At 45.1% G+C, this 16,308-nt stretch overlaps 1 protein-coding gene across 3 annotated transcripts in view; it reads right to left on the bottom strand.

Annotated features, from left to right (window-relative positions):
- The window catches only part of robo1 (roundabout, axon guidance receptor, homolog 1 (Drosophila)), a 384,177-nt gene that overhangs the window by 22,852 nt on the left and 345,017 nt on the right, over positions 1 to 16,308 (bottom strand). For all 3 annotated transcript variants that reach the window (XM_031791145.1, XM_031791146.1, XM_031791147.1), the window contains 7 exons: positions 12,803 to 12,957; positions 8,630 to 9,001; positions 7,674 to 7,790; positions 5,367 to 5,511; positions 3,891 to 4,133; positions 851 to 1,338; positions 521 to 685 (listed from right to left, as the gene is read on the bottom strand). In XM_031791145.1, coding sequence (XP_031647005.1) covers positions 521 to 685; positions 851 to 1,338; positions 3,891 to 4,133; positions 5,367 to 5,511; positions 7,674 to 7,790; positions 8,630 to 9,001; positions 12,803 to 12,957 — 1,685 coding nt within the window. The remainder of the gene's footprint in view (positions 1 to 520; positions 686 to 850; positions 1,339 to 3,890; positions 4,134 to 5,366; positions 5,512 to 7,673; positions 7,791 to 8,629; positions 9,002 to 12,802; positions 12,958 to 16,308) is intronic.

Below are 16,308 nucleotides of genomic sequence, written 5' to 3'. Positions count from 1 at the left end.
TTATCTTGGCCAGGTCGCAATTGTAAATGAGAACTTGTTCTCAACTTGCCTACCTGGTTAAATAAAGGTAAAATAAAAAAATAAAAAAATAAATAAATGGATCCATGGTACAGCTCCAGTACTCATTATGAGATATTGCAGTAGTAGAACACTAGAATACAGATGGATCCATGGTACAGCTCCAGTACTCATTATGAGGTATTACAGTATTAGACCACTAGAATACAGATGGATCCATGGTACAGCTCCAGTACTCATTATGAGGTATTACAGTATTAGACCACTAGAATACAGATGGATCCATGGTACAGCTCCAGTACTCATTATGAGGTACTACAGTAGTAGAACACTAGAATACAGATGGATCCATGGTACAGCTCCAGTACTCATTATGAGGTATTACAGTATTAGACCACTAGAATACAGATGGATCCATGGTACAGCTCCAGTACTCATTATGACGTTCCACCTCATACAGTACTTTAGTGATGAATGAGCAGAGTGTGGTTCTGTACTGTACCTTCAGCGTAGGCCTCTCGTCTCTGGAGCCCTGGGTGGCTCGCTGCAGGGTGCTGTTTCTGCTTCTTAGGAGGCCTCTTATGCATGTTGGCCGTGCTCATGTTACTGTCTGTGGAAGGGGGGCTGCCCGGACGGTGGCCTGAGGGGGTCATTTGGTACTTTCGCGCTGAAGGGAAAGACACATTTGGTAAGGCACATGAAACCATGAAAAGGTTTTCCCCCTATCAAAGGGCTCGCAGAATAAGGGAATCATATTGATTCAAAGTTAATGTGCTCATGATCTTGTTTTCTACTGTTCTTGATAAAGTGACATCACAATATATGTGCTTACCTCCGGGGCCTCCCTCCTGGCCTTGCGTGGGGTTGGGGTACTTGGCCACCTTGAGGCCTGCGTACTCCGCAGCAGCCGCCACGGCCTGGGCAAAGTCGGCGTCTGTGAAGAAGGATCCATCTGAGGAGCTGACGGCACTGGAGCGTCCTGATGAGGCGTTGTCCTCCTCGGAGGCTGAACCCCAGCCGTTGATCATGGAGCCCGTCACAGAGCTCTCCAGGTCCCCCACGCTGGAGGCTGGCGTCTGCTCCAGGCCCCGCAGCAGCAGCCTCCTGCTGTGCATCTGCTGGGGGTGGTGGGGGTGGTGAGGGTGGGTGTGGTGGTGGTGCACCTTGGCCACCTCCGCGTCTGTCTTGTCCCCTTCCTCCTCTTCCTCCTCCATCTCTTCCTCCTCCTCCTCCATGCCATCTGTGTCCAGAGACATGGGGCTGGAGATGTAGCCGTAGGTGTGTGAGGGGGAGAGGGGAGGGGGGCTCACTACATGGCGTCTGAAACAGCGGGAGACATGTTCTTAATGTAGGGTATACCAAATCAATTCAATAAATTCAATTATAAATCACGACAGAATGTTTTGCACAGACTTTTAAAATCATTACTACAGTGGGACCCATCAGTACTAATCCCTCTTGGATTTCTTCACTTTTTATTGTTTTGCAGAGTAAGATTAAAATTGATTTATTGTAAGATCTTGTCAATGATCTTGACAAAAGATTACAGACAAATAAAACACTAATAGACCTTGATGAGATAAGTACAGGATGCATGTTTTAGTGCCTTGTTGCATACAATATGCATGTTGTAGTGCCTTGTTGCATACAATATGCATGTTGTAGTGCCTTGTTGCATACAGGATTTATATTTTAGTTCCTTGTTTCGTACATGATGCATGTTTTAGTGCCTTGATGCATACAGGATGCATGTTTTAGTGCCTTGTTGCGTACAGGATGCATGTTTTAGTGCCTTGTTGCATACAATATGCATGTTGTAGTGCCTTGTTGCATACAATATGCATGTTGTAGTGCCTTGTTTACAGGATGCATGTGTTAGTGTCTTGTTGCATACAGGATTGTCACGCCCTGACCTTAGTATTCTTTGTTTTCTTTATATGTTTTGGTTAGGTCAGGGTGTGACATGGGTGATGTATGTGTTTTTGTACTGTCTAGGGGTTTTATAGGTTTATGGGGTCGTTTCCTATCTAGGTGTTTATGTATGTCTATGGTTGCCTAGATTGGTTCTCAATTAGAGGCAGCTGTTTATCGTTGTCTCTAGTTGGGAACCATTTTATCTTCTTTGGGTATTTCGTGGGTTATTGTCTGTCTATGTCTAGTTGCCTTTGTCTGCACTAGTTTTATATAGCTTCACGTTCGGGTTTGTTGTTTTGTATAGTTTGTTAAGTGTTCTTCGTCTTCATTAAAATATAATGTATTCACATCACGCTGCACCTTGGTCTCCTCCATTAAACAAACGTGACAAGGATGCATGTTTTAGTGCCTTGTTGAGTACAGGATGCATGTTTTAGTGCCTTGTTGAGTACTGGAGGCATGTTTTAGTGCCTTGTTGAGTACAGGATGCATGTTTTAGTGCCTTTTTGAGTACAGGATGCATGTTTTAGTGCCTTGTTGAGCACAGGATGCATGTTGTAGTGCCTTGTTGAGTACAGGATGCATGTTTTAGTGCCTTGTTGCATACAGGATGCATGTTTTAGTGCCTTGTTAAGTACAGGATGCATGTTTTAGTGCCTTGTTGAGTACAGGATGCATGTTTTAGTGCCTTGTTGAGTACAGGATGCATGTTTTAGTGCCTTGTTGAGTACAGGATGCATGTTTTAGTGCCTTGTTGAGTACAGGATGCATGTTTTAGTGCCTTGTTGAGTACAGGATGCATGTTTTAGTGCCTTGTTGAATACAGGATGCATGTTTTAGTGCCTCGTTGAGTACAGGATGCATGTTTTAGTGCCTTGTTAAGTACAGGATGCATGTTTTAGTGCCTTGTTGAGTACAGGTTGCATGTTTAGTGCCTTGTTGAGTACAGGATGCATGTTTTAGTGCCTTGTTGAGTACAGGATGCATGTTTTAGTGCCTTGTTGAGTACAGGATGCATGTTTTAGTGCCTTGTTGAGTACAGGATGCATGTTTTAGTGCCTTGTTGAATACAGGATGCATGTTTTAGTGCCTTGTTGAGTACAGGATGCATGTTTTAGTGCCTTGTTGAGTACAGGATGCATGTTTTAGTGCCTTGTTGAGTACAGGATGCATGTTTTAGTGCCTTGTTGAGTACAGGATGCATGTTTTAGTGCCTTGTTGAGTACAGGATGCATGTTTTAGTGCCTTGTTGAGTACAGGATGCATGTTTTAGTGCCTTGTTGAGTACAGGATGCATGTTTTAGTGCTGTTGAGTACAGGATGCATGTTTTAGTGCCTTGTTGCATACAGGATGCATGTTTTAGTGCCTTGTTGAGTACAGGATGCATGTTTTAGTGCCTTGTTGCATACAGGATGCATGTTTTAGTGCCTTGTTAAGTACAGGATGCATGTTTTAGTGCCTTGTTGAGTACAGGATGCATGTTTTAGTGCCTTGTTAAGTACAGGATGCATGTTTTAGTGCCTTGTTGAGTACAGGATGCATGTTTTAGTGCCTTGTTAAGTACAGGATGCATGTTTTAGTGCCTTGTTGAGTACAGGATGCATGTTTTAGTGCCTTGTTAAGTACAGGATGCATGTTTTAGTGCCTTGTTAAGTACAGGATGCATGTTTTAGTGCCTTGTTAAGTACAGGATGCATGTTTTAGTGCCTTGTTGAGTACAGGATGCATGTTTTAGTGCCTTGTTAAGTACAGGATGCATGTTTTGGAATAGTTTTATTCTGTATATTTGATTCTGTCATTTACATCCAATTTAACTAATTTATTTGATATTTTATTTTGTTATTACTTGTATTTGAGTTTACATTTGTAGAATATTATTTGTTGGTGAATACTTATTATACCCACTGTATATCAGCCAATCAAAGTCCATTTCATCCAGTATAATGCCTTCCAGTACCTGCGTTCGTGTCCAGAGACCATGATGTCTGTTGTGTCTTGGAGCATGGGTTGCAGCTCCTCCTGGGGCGAGGGGGTGAGGGTGGCTGTGGACTGGTGGCTATAGGACACTGCGGCGGGGGACGAGGCAGCACCTCTGACGGGTGGAGTGGGACCCCTCTCCATCTCCTCCTCCTCCTCCAGTTCGTCTGGCTGCAGGTACATGCGGGAGGGGGGCAGGGAGCACTGCATATCTGGGTCATAACTGTCAACACAGGGAAACACGCTGGTTATTTGGATGTCACTCAATGTGATAATAACATTCATATCTTGAACAATGTAGCTAGTACATATTCATGTTGTGCTGCTACCAAGGTAGACATGGAAAGGAAAAGGTTTGACATGTACCTAGCATTGATACACAATAGAACAAAAACCCTTAGGGTAGATTTGACTCTTTCAGTAAATTGAAGGAAAGAATAGAGTGGCAGGAAGGTGTGTGTGTGTGTGTGTGCGTGTGTGTATGTTGACCTTTCCCAGCTCTCGTCCATAGACAGGGAGTACTCCTCCATGTTGCGGCAGGGAGGTGTGTGTGTGTGTGTGTGTGTGTGTGTGTCCACCTTTCCCAGCTCTCGTCCATAGACAGGGAGTACTCCTCCATGTTGTGGCAGGGTGGTGTGTGTGTTTGTATGTGTGTGTGTGTGTGTGTGTGTGTTGACCTTTCCCACCTCTCGTCCATAGACAGGGAGTACTCCTCCATGTTGTGGCAGGGAGGTGTGTGTGTGTGTGTGTGTGTGTGTGTGTGTGTGTGTGTGTGTGTGTGTGTGTGTGTGTGTGTAGACATGTCCCACCTCTCGTTCATAGACAGGGAGTACTCCTCCATGTTGTGGCAGGGAGGTGTGTGTGTGTGTGTGAGTGTGTGTGTGTGTGTGTGTGTGTGTGTGTGTGTGTATGCGTGTATATGTGTGTGTGTGTGTGTGTGTATATGTGTGTGTTGACCTTTCCCACCTCTCGTCCATAGACAGGGAGTACTCCTCCATGTTGTGGCAGGGAGGTGTGTGTGTGTGTGTGTGTGTGTGTGTGTGTGTGTATGTGTGTAGACATGTCCCACCTCTCATCCATAGACAGGGAGTACTCCTCCATGTTGTGGCAGGGAGGTGTGTGTGTGTGTGTGTGTGTGTGTAGACATGTCCCACCTCTCATCCATAGACAGGGAGTACTCCTCCATTTTGTGGCAGGGAGGTGTGTGTGTGTGTGTGTGTATGTGTGTGTGTGTGTGTAGACATGTCCCACCTCTCGTTCATAGACAGGGAGTACTCCTCCATGTTGTGGCAGGGAGGTGTGTGTGTGTGTGTGTGTGTGTGTGTGTGTGTGTGTAGACATGTCCCACCTCTCGTTCATAGACAGGGAGTACTCCTCCATGTTGTGGCAGGGAGGTTGTGTGTGTGTGTGTGTGTGTGTGTGTGTGTGTGTGTGTGTGTGTGTAGACATGTCCCACCTCTCGTTCATAGACAGGGAGTACTCCTCCATGTTGCGGCAGGGAGGTGGGTTAGCAGGGGGAGGAGGCAGAAGGTCAGCCCAGTTCATTGCACTCTGTTTGGGTAGTTTGGGGGTGCGTACTCCCTTCTTTTGACCTTGACTCCCTGCAAAAACATGAACAAAGAACTCCTTCAGTCAGAAACATGTAGAAACACATCCCCACTCTCACATCGTTCTCTGTCTCTCAACCAACTACATTATTGACGCTCGTTAAATCAACAGAGAAATTAATACATCAACAGCAGATCAAAATGTAGGAACAAACAGGGCTAATTTCAGTGAAAGGTTGACACGGATAAAAAAATATATAATTTTATACATGAGAGCATGTCGGCTAGTAGCATCCCCTCTCATTGTGGACACCACGAAAACGCACCACGTACATTACCTCTCAATTTGTAATTCATGCCAGTCATGCCATCAAAAACGCTGTCATTTTTCAACTGTAATGTTCCCCATTGCCAAGAGAAAATAGAAAATGTGAAAGAAATTACAAAACATCTGAAGCCAATTAACAGCAGCCAATAAGAATGAGAAGCCAATGAGCTGTGAGCTCAGCGAGCACAGAGGGCTGCTCTTTAACGAGCTGAACTTCATATACAATATCAGAATGAATCCTGGGCGTTATGGAGGCAGTGTTGCATGCCCTCTGGAATGTGTGTCATTAGTCCTTGTCCAGAAACAAACACTGCATATCTGATGACATTATCCTCCTCTTTGCAGGAATGAAGGGGACGGTAATTCATGTTTGTTTAATTAATGTTTTGTCTGAGCAACAGGAACAGTCCAACTAGTCTAACTAGGTTTTTCATTTTCTGTTAGAAGCACATGGGATTGAAAAAACTGACTGGAAACTGACGAAGACCGGAAAGAGACAGGAAAAAGAAAGAGACTGGAAACACACACAGACTGGAAACGGACAGAGACTGGAAACGGACACAGACTGGAAACAAACACAGACTGGAAACGGACACAGACTGGAAACGGACACAGACTGGAAACGGACACAGACTGAAAACGGACACTGACTGGAAACGGACACAGACTGGAAACAAACACAGACTGGAAACAGACAGACTGGAAACGGACACAGACTGGAAACAAACACAGACTGGAAACGGACACAGACTGGAAACAAACACAGACTGGAAACGGACACAGACTGGAAACGGACACAGACTGGAAACGGACACAGACTGGAAACAAACACAGACTGGAAACGGACACAGACTGGAAACGGACACAGACTGGAAACGGACACAGACTGGAAACGGACACAGACTGGAAACGGACACAGACTGGAAACAAACACAGACTGGAAACAGACAGACTGGAAACGGACACAGACTGGAAACAAACACAGACTGGAAACGGACACAGACTGGAAACAAACACAGACTGGAAACGGACACAGACTGGAAACGGACACAGACTGGAAACGGACACAGACTGGAAACGGACACAGACTGGAAACGGACACAGACTGGAAACGGACACAGACTGGAAACGGACACAGACTGGAAACGGACACAGACTGGAAACGGACACAGACTGGAAACGGACACAGACTGGAAACGGACACAGACTGGAAACAGACACAGACTGGAAACAAACACAGACTGGAAACAAAAACAGACTGGAAACAAAAACAGACTGGAAACGGACACAGACTGGAAACGGACACACACTGGAAACGGACACACACTGGAAACGGACACAGACTGGAAACGGACACAGACTGGAAACGGACACAGACTGGAAACGGACACAGACTGGAAACACACACAGACTGGAAACGGACACAGACTGGAAACAAACACAGACTGGAAACGGACACAGACTGGAAACGGACACAGACTGGAAACGGACACAGACTGGAAACGGACACAGACTGGAAACACACACAGACTGGAAACACACACAGACTGGAAACACACACAGACTAGAAACTAACTGGAAACACACACAGACTGGAAACTGACTGGAAACACACACAGACTGGAAACTGATGCCTGGGATGTTTTACATTTTCCCTCCACTGAAGGCATTTTAATTTCTCTTCAAGATACTGACATGGAAATGAATCAAAATAACAATTTTAAAGCATTACATTATTAGTCCCACTACAATGTATTGCTCTTGAGGAAAATAAGGATGGGAAACAACAACAAAAGTGATTCACTAAACATCCACACAGTAAAACACCAGCCATATGGCTGTGGATACTGATTACCACCCCCCCCCCCCCCGTTCCCCACTCTCTCACCGGAGGTGCTGCTGCTGCCATGGTCAGAGCTGTTGTGGGAGCCCACGGTGTGGGCCTCGTGGGCCTGGTTATAGGGGATGGTGGTAGCCATGGGACTGTCCCCTCCTCTGTAGTGGTCTGGTAAGGGAGAGGAGGAGGATGGTAAGCACGAGGAAGGTGGGCAGCATACACTATATTACCGCATTAGAAAAGTGCATGGAAATGAAGGACAGAGGGGGACATTATGATATAAAAAGATCCATAGAGACTGAGTTTAACTGACTAATGATCACAGTTAGGCTAACATAAGAGCTAACAATCTAGTAACACATCTAAATGATGATCTGAACCAGCAATGTGTTAAAATGTGTGTCATACACCTCTAATAAGTTGAAATGTAAGTTGAAACTGTCTCAATAAACAGTCCGGTGGATGCTGTCTTCCTAAGAGTGCTGAGAGAGAATACATGCAATTTCTGTTCCATACAAGAGAACATGATGAAACTGAAAACGGTGTCACTAAAGTAGCAGCTATTTTCTGCAGGTAAGAAGAAGGTGGCGACAGTTTAGTTCAGTCCCTGTCAGTTCCAACAGAAGTGGTTATCTCTCCTTCAGATACCTGACACATGGAGAAAATCCTTACAGCTGTAGCTATGAGACTTGACCAATGAAGACCAACCCAGACAGTAAAGACAGAAACTCAGGCCTGACCCAGAATGTAGTGCAGAGATTTGAAATGAACACAGAGAGGAAAGAGGAGTTAGGAAAATGCATAGTAGACAATGAGAGGGAGACTGATGATGCTCTCTATTCATATGACTGAATGGGGGCAGCAGGGAAGACAGTGAAAAAGGAACATTCTTCAGCATGGTGGGCCCATCCACAGGGAGAACAGGAAATAAAGAAGGGAAGAAAGAAAGATGGAAGACGGCTATGGTTTGACCTCCTAACCTCCACTGATTCCCACCACACACTCACCCTTGTTCAGCTTGTTCTGCTCCATGATGTTATATTGGTGGAGATGTGAGGTCATTTCCTGTTGCTTCTGCCCCTGAACAGGGTTGGGTTTCCAGCCGTGTTTCTCGTTTGTCTCCCCTCCCCCTCCTACCCCTCTGTCTGTGTTGATGTTGTTTCCCAGGATAGAAGACTGAATGAGCTGTGTGGTGGCGTACGGGGTGGGCTGTCCCCCTGGCCCAACGAAGCGTCCGTCCTTCAGGTTGGGGCTGTTGAAGGTCTTCATCTCGTTGATCTTGTTGGAGAGGTCCACGTCTCCGTACACTCCTCCCTCAGGCACCATCAGGTTGGTCTGCTTGCTCTCCATCTGGTTGTTATAGTTGGCGATGCAGTCGGCTGGATAACATGGGGAGCGGGTGGAGGGTGAAAGGTTTAGTCAAAGACCGGGCTAGCTCCTATAGCTAGGTTCAGAAGAAGAGGTTTGCCAAGTGCATGAATGGCACAAATGGCATTGTATTCAGTTGTATTCACTGGCATCATACTCCGGAAAAAAATAAGCTGAAAAGATTAAGATTTCAGAATGACACAGAAATAAATCAGCCCGAGTCATTTGTACCTTTCAACAGATCACTGTGCCCTCAGTTTAGACAGGTGTATATATTTCAGTGCAAACTACAGTTCATTATGTATGTCAACTATCCCCATCTGGTTCAGGTGAGTGGAGCTGTATTATACTTCCACTGTCTGCTCTCTCTGTCTTACTGTCTCGATAATGTCTTTGTCTCATCCACAGCGTGTTTGTCATGTCTATTCTCCCTGTCAGAAGCCAGGCAAGGAGGCTTTGCTCATTGAGTAGGACAGTGGAACATGTCTGTATCAGAAGGTTGGAAGGAAGCATGCAGCAAAGAGCAGAGCTCCACTGACAGATCCAATTTTCTCTGGCTCATAAAATATTCAAATCCTCCAGCAGATCTGAGAGACAGCCTTGCGGTAAATATCAAGGACGGCTACAGGTAGAACAACCGAGCGCACGTGAATCTTACATTTCCAAGAACCGAGGGTTATCTGAGGCACTTCAGAGGTAGATGTGTAGAAAGGGCCCCTATGTGTTAGATAAAGGGACATTAACTCGTATCCCTCTGCTCTGTCACCCAGCCGCTGATCCTGTTAAAACTTCTTAAGGTATAGGGGGCAGCATTTTCACTTTTGGATAAATAGCGTGCCCAATTTCAACTTCCTGCTACTCATGCCAAGAATATAAGATATGCATGTTAGTAGTAGATTTGGATAGAAAACACTCTGAAATTTCTAAAACTGTTTGAATCATGTCTGTGAGTATAATAGAACTTATGTAGCAGGCAAAACCCCGAGGACTAACCGTTCAGAATTGTTTTTTTTAGGTCTCTGTCTGTTCATTGGGAAACAATATTTCTTAGGAACTTGTTTTCAGTTCCTACCGCTTCCACTGGATGTCACCAGTCTTTGGAATTTGGTTGAGGTTATTCCTTTGTGCAATGAAGAAGTACGACCATCTAGGAAATGGGTAACACTGTTGAGAGTTGCGCAAGACTTGAAAAGTAGCGTTAGATTCCTCTCGTACAGATTGACCCATCTTCAATTTGATCGATTATTAAGGTTTAAAAATACCTAAAGTTGGATTACAAAAGTAGTTTGAAATGTTTTGCCAAAGTTTACAGGCAACTTTTGAAATATTTTGTAGTGACGTTGCGCAATTTGGTATCTGTTTTTTTTCTGGATCAAAAGCGCCAAATAAATGGACATTTTGGATATATATGGACGGAATTAATCAGAGGGCCAAAAAAAGAAGCTTGTCAAAGGTAAGGCATGTTTTATACTGTATTTTATTTCTGCGTTTTGTGTTGCGCCTGCAGGGTTGAAATATTCTTCCCTCTGTTTACTGTTGTGCTATCATCAGATAATAGCTTCTTATGCTTTCACCGAAAAGCCTTTTTAAAATCGGACATGTTGGCTGGATTCACAACGAGTGTAGCTTTAATTTAGTATCTTTCATGTGTGATTTAATGAAGGTTTGATTTTTATATCATTATATTTGTCGCACTGCATTTTCCCTGGCTTTTTGCCAAGTGAGACGCAAGCATCCCCTATAACATAAGAAGTTAAACCTTCACAGGGTTTAGGTTGGCCACACAAAGCAGCCAGCACCAGGCATGCTCCTAAATGTCTTGAACATGCAGTGAGTGAGAAGTGCTTTTAGCATTTCATCCCTTCTCAAACAAACTCCCAGATTGTCATCAGAACCAATGTTAGGGAAAAGTTAAACACACCATGGAATGAACAGTCGGATGTGTTGACTGTGATGGGTAACTTTACAAGATGGTATTTTATGGGTACAGTGTTTCTTTGTCCTTGAGTCATTTGCTTAACCCAGGGGAAGCACAGCACTTAGTACAGCAGAACATCTGCTACACTAGGATTGTGTGTCAGCCTGGTTGGGGAGACGGTCGAGGCCAACAATGTAAATGAGTCAATGAGTGGGTAGGAGACGGTACACTACTGTACTATCTGTCAGACGCTACAGCTGGAGAGACGCCTGCCGCGTGTCCAAACGATTGTTCAAACGACTACTGTATACTCACATCGCTTTTTCCTTTAGTTCAACTTCTAAGCCTACTGTATCTCAAAGGGAGGTTCAGGGCTGGGGTCCACGTTTTGTAGTTAAGTCCTACCTATGTGTGTATAACCTCAAATCCTTTGTCCCCACCCTGCACCAAGAGACATACATCTCCCTCCTCTAGCAGCTGTTGACCCTCTTTCTCTGTAGAGTGTGAGTACTTATAGCGCTCTTTTGTGTGTGTGTGTGTGTGTGTGTGTGTGTGTGTGTGTGTGTGTGTGTGTGTGTGTGCGTGTGTGTGTGTCCCTTTGACTTCAGAGCCAAACTCAATCCCTATTGTTTATAGAAAGTACTGCTGACTGAGAGGCCACCTGGAGGTGTACCATAACCCTCCCACCCTCCGTTACTGTCCATCTCTTCTGCTCTCTTTACTTTCCTCCCAACTCCCTCATTCTTTCTCTTTCTCTGTCCAATTTACTTCCCCTCTACTTTCTCTCTCCATTTATCTCTGTGTATGCTACATATCCTCCCTCATCATTCTTTTTCCTCCTTCGTTCCCTTTCTATCTATGCACTCTTCCAGGTACCTCTCTCTCTCCATCTCTACATCCGGTGTTGGCTGCAGTCTGCAGTCCTGCCCTGATCTCTGCCACTGCTCCACATTTCTTAAATAACTGAGCACTTAGTGGAAATGACATTGCAGGCTATAACAACAGTATGGAATTTGGCAGAGCAATTAGATTTGCAGCAGAGTAAACCCATAAGGCTCATCCAGCATGCTCCTTTTAATTCCTGCCTGAAACCGCCCCGCTTTAACCTGAAATAAATCAAACACACATACTTCTACTCCTAAGCCTCCCTTAAGGTTTTTTGTTATAGAGACCTCGCGAGGAGAGAGGTAAGAGAGAGAAGTCTCAAGGGAGCTAACCCAGATTTGGGATTTCACTTCACTTCTCTCTGTTTTCTACCGACTAGGTCCGCTCGTTTTTATGATTCTTATCCATGCTTTGCTTTGAGTGCAGGGTGTCACATGTACCCCAAAAATCTGAGGGGGCACAAAGTACGTGAGAATGGCTGGGTGTTGGTCCAGAGGGGGACTAGAATTTTGCATTTTTCAAACACCTGAAACAGCTTTTTCCTGCAACCATAATCATTATGCATATTTTCCTGCATATCTAAGCATACCGCTTGAGCTGTCTGTATCCTCCTGACTGGTAGTTCTTTAAAACAATTATATATATATATATATATGCTTCTCTGCATCGCTGCTAAAATCTTGAAAGGAATGTGAGTCTTATTCAGTACATTTAGTAATTGCTTACTTATCAGAAGTCTACCAAACTGATTCTTCTTGGTAGCAGGTTATGAGATTCGGAATCTATCTGGGCTAAAGCCAACTTCATAAAATTGCTAAGTGGCTAGTAGCATTACACAGAACAAACTAAAACAAAACATAAATATATATATATATATTTTTATTTTTTATTTATTTATTTATATTTAACAGGACAAATCTGAGGGGGCATGTGCCCCTTTGCCCCTATGGATAACTGTTTTAGTCCAGTTTATGTTTGGGTGTGTTGTTCCAGTGCGTAGCGTACTCACCTGGGCGGCTGTATGTAGCCAGGTTGCTGTCACTGTTGCCCTGTCCTGCAGTGCAGCAGTTCATGCTACAGTCGTTGTGATTGGAGCAGGAGTTGGGCCAGGTATCAGCCAACCAGGGCTGGGTAGCAGACTCCCCAATGTTCAGCAAACCTGGCCTGGAAGGATGGAGTACAAAACAGCCAACGCTGACTAACAATGGAAAATGCTTCACCACTATAGCACAGCAAGAATTCATATTGATATGTCTAACAAGAACATGTAATGAATGGGGTTTTAGGCAGATCGATGGGGATTCACTCATTTCCAGACTGGTATACTGAAATGATCCCTATAGTTAGGTTGTTGTTTTACAGAAATGATCTCTCCCTCTCCTTCCTGCTCCCATCTCCATTGGCCTTGCATTAGAGGAAAGCTCAGATAAATAGATGATGTGCACTTGACTTGTCCATGGCCAATGACACTGTTTCACTGAGCGTTAGAAAGCCAGACAGAACTCACTCCCAGTGATGGAAAATGCTCTCACTGAACCACCAACACTCCCCCAAACCACCAACACTCACTAAACCACCAACGCTCCACCAAACCACCAACACTCACTAAACCACCAACGCTCCACCAAACCACCAACACTCACTGAACCACCAACACTCCACCAAACCACCAACACTCACTGAACCACCAACACTCCCCCAAACCACCAACACTCACTGAACCACCAACGCTCCACCAAACCACCAACACTCACTGAACCACCAACACTCACTGAACCACCAACGCTCCACCAAACCACCAACACTCACTGAACCACCAACGCTCCACCAAACCACCAACACTCACTGAACCACCAACGCTCCACCAAACCACCAACACTCACTGAACCACCAACACTCAATGAACCACCAACACTGCCCCAAACCACCAACACTCACTGAACCACCAATGCTTCCCCAAACCACCAACACTCACTGAGCCACCAATGTTCCCCCAAACCACCAACACTCACTGAACCACCAATGCTTCCCCAAACCACCAACACTCACTGAGCCACCAATGTTCCCCCAAACAACCACCACCAACGCAGTAGGATATCATCTCCTGTCCAGGTTTCTATCTCCTTTACACCATCTGAACAGACTACCATCTCTCTACTGTCTGAACAGACTGCCATCTATCTACTGTCTGAACAGACTACCATCTCTCTACTGTCTGAACAGACTGCCATCTATCTACTGTCTGAACAGACTGCCATCTCTCTGCTGTCTGAACAGACTACCATCTCTCTGCTGTCTGAACAGACTATCATCACTCTGCTGTCTGAACAGACTACCATCTCACTACTGTCTGAACAGACTACCATCTCTCTACTGTCTGAACAGACTACCATCTCTCTACTGTCTGAACAGACTACCATCTCTCTGCTGTCTGAACAGACTACCATCTCTCTGCTGTCTGAACAGACTACCATCTCTCTACTGTCTGAACAGACTACCATCTCACTACTGTCTGAACAGACTACCATCTCTCTGCTGTCTGAACAGACTACCATCTCTCTGCTGTCTGAACAGACTGCCATCTCTCTGCTGTCTGAACAGACTACCATCTCTCTGCTGTCTGAACAGACTACCATCACTCTGCTGTCTGAACAGACTACCATCTCACTACTGTCTGAACAGACTACCATCTCTCTACTGTCTGAACAGACTACCATCTCTCTACTGTCTGAACAGACTACCATCTCTCTACTGTCTGAACAGACTACCATCTCTCTACTGTCTGAACAGACTACCATCTCTCTACTGTCTGAACAGACTACCATCTCTCTACTGTCTGAACAGACTACCATCTCTCTACTGTCTGAACAGACTACCATCTCTCTACTGTCTGAACAGACTGCCATCTATCTACTGTCTGAACAGACTGCCATCTCTCTGCTGTCTGAACAGACTACCATCTCTCTGCTGTCTGAACAGACTATCATCACTCTGCTGTCTGAACAGACTACCATCTCACTACTGTCTGAACAGACTACCATCTCTCTACTGTCTGAACAGACTACCATCTCTCTACTGTCTGAACAGACTACCATCTCTCTGCTGTCTGAACAGACTACCATCTCTCTGCTGTCTGAACAGACTACCATCTCACTACTGTCTGAACAGACTACCATCTCTCTGCTGTCTGAACAGACTACCATCTCTCTGCTGTCTGAACAGACTGCCATCTCTCTGCTGTCTGAACAGACTACCATCTCTCTGCTGTCTGAACAGACTACCATCACTCTGCTGTCTGAACAGACTACCATCTCACTACTGTCTGAACAGACTACCATCTCTCTACTGTCTGAACAGACTACCATCTCTCTACTGTCTGAACAGACTACCATCTCTCTGCTGTCTGAACAGACTACCATCTCTCTGCTGTCTGAACAGACTACCATCTCTCTACTGTCTGAACAGACTACCATCTCACTACTGTCTGAACAGACTACCATCTCTCTGCTGTCTGAACAGACTACCATCTCTCTGCTGTCTGAACAGACTACCATCTCACTACTGTCTGAACAGACTACCATCTCTCTGCTGTCTGAACAGAATACAGGCTCTCTGCTGTCTGAACAGACTACCATCTCTCTACTGTCTGAACAGACTACCATCTCTCTACTGTCTGAACAGACTACCATCTATCTACTGTCTGAACAGACTACCATCTATCTACTGTCTGAACAGACTACCATCTCTCTGCTGTCTGAACAGACTACCATCTCTCTGCTGTCTGAACAGACTACCATCTCTCTGCTGTCTGAACAGACTACCATCTCTCTGCTGTCTGAACAGACTACCATCTCTCTGCTGTCTGAACAGACTACCATCTCTCTGCTGTCTGAACAGACTACCATCTCACTACTGTCTGAACAGACTACCATCTCTCTGAACAGACTACCATCTCTCTGCTGTCTGAACAGACTACCATCTCACTACTGTCTGAACAGACTACCATCTCACTACTGTCTGAACAGACTACCATCTCTCTGCTGTCTGAACAGACTACCATCTCACTACTGTCTGAACAGACTACCATCTCACTACTGTCTGAACAGACTGCCATCTCTCTACTGTCTAAACAGACTACCATCTCTCTGCTGTCTGAACAGACTACCATCTCACTACTGTCTGAACAGACTACCATCTCACTACTGTCTGAACAGACTACCATCTCTCTGCTGTCTGAACAGACTACCATCTCACTACTGTCTGAACAGACTACCATCTCACTACTGTCTGAACAGACTGCCATCTCTCTACTGTCTAAACAGACTACCATCTCTCTGCTGTCTGAACAGAATACAGGCTCTCTGCTGTCTGAACAGCCTACCATCTCTCTACTGTCTGAACAGACTACCATCTCTCTGCTGTCTGAACAGAATACAGGCTCTCTGCTGTCTGAACAGCCTACCATCTCTCTACTGTCTGAACAGACTACCATCTCTCTACTGTCTGAACAGACTA

This window comes from Oncorhynchus kisutch, linkage group LG15 (assembly GCF_002021735.2).
Source record: "Oncorhynchus kisutch isolate 150728-3 linkage group LG15, Okis_V2, whole genome shotgun sequence".
In the NCBI taxonomy this organism is placed as follows: domain Eukaryota; kingdom Metazoa; phylum Chordata; class Actinopteri; order Salmoniformes; family Salmonidae; genus Oncorhynchus; species Oncorhynchus kisutch.
This window is presented reverse-complemented; position numbering and strand designations above follow the sequence as displayed.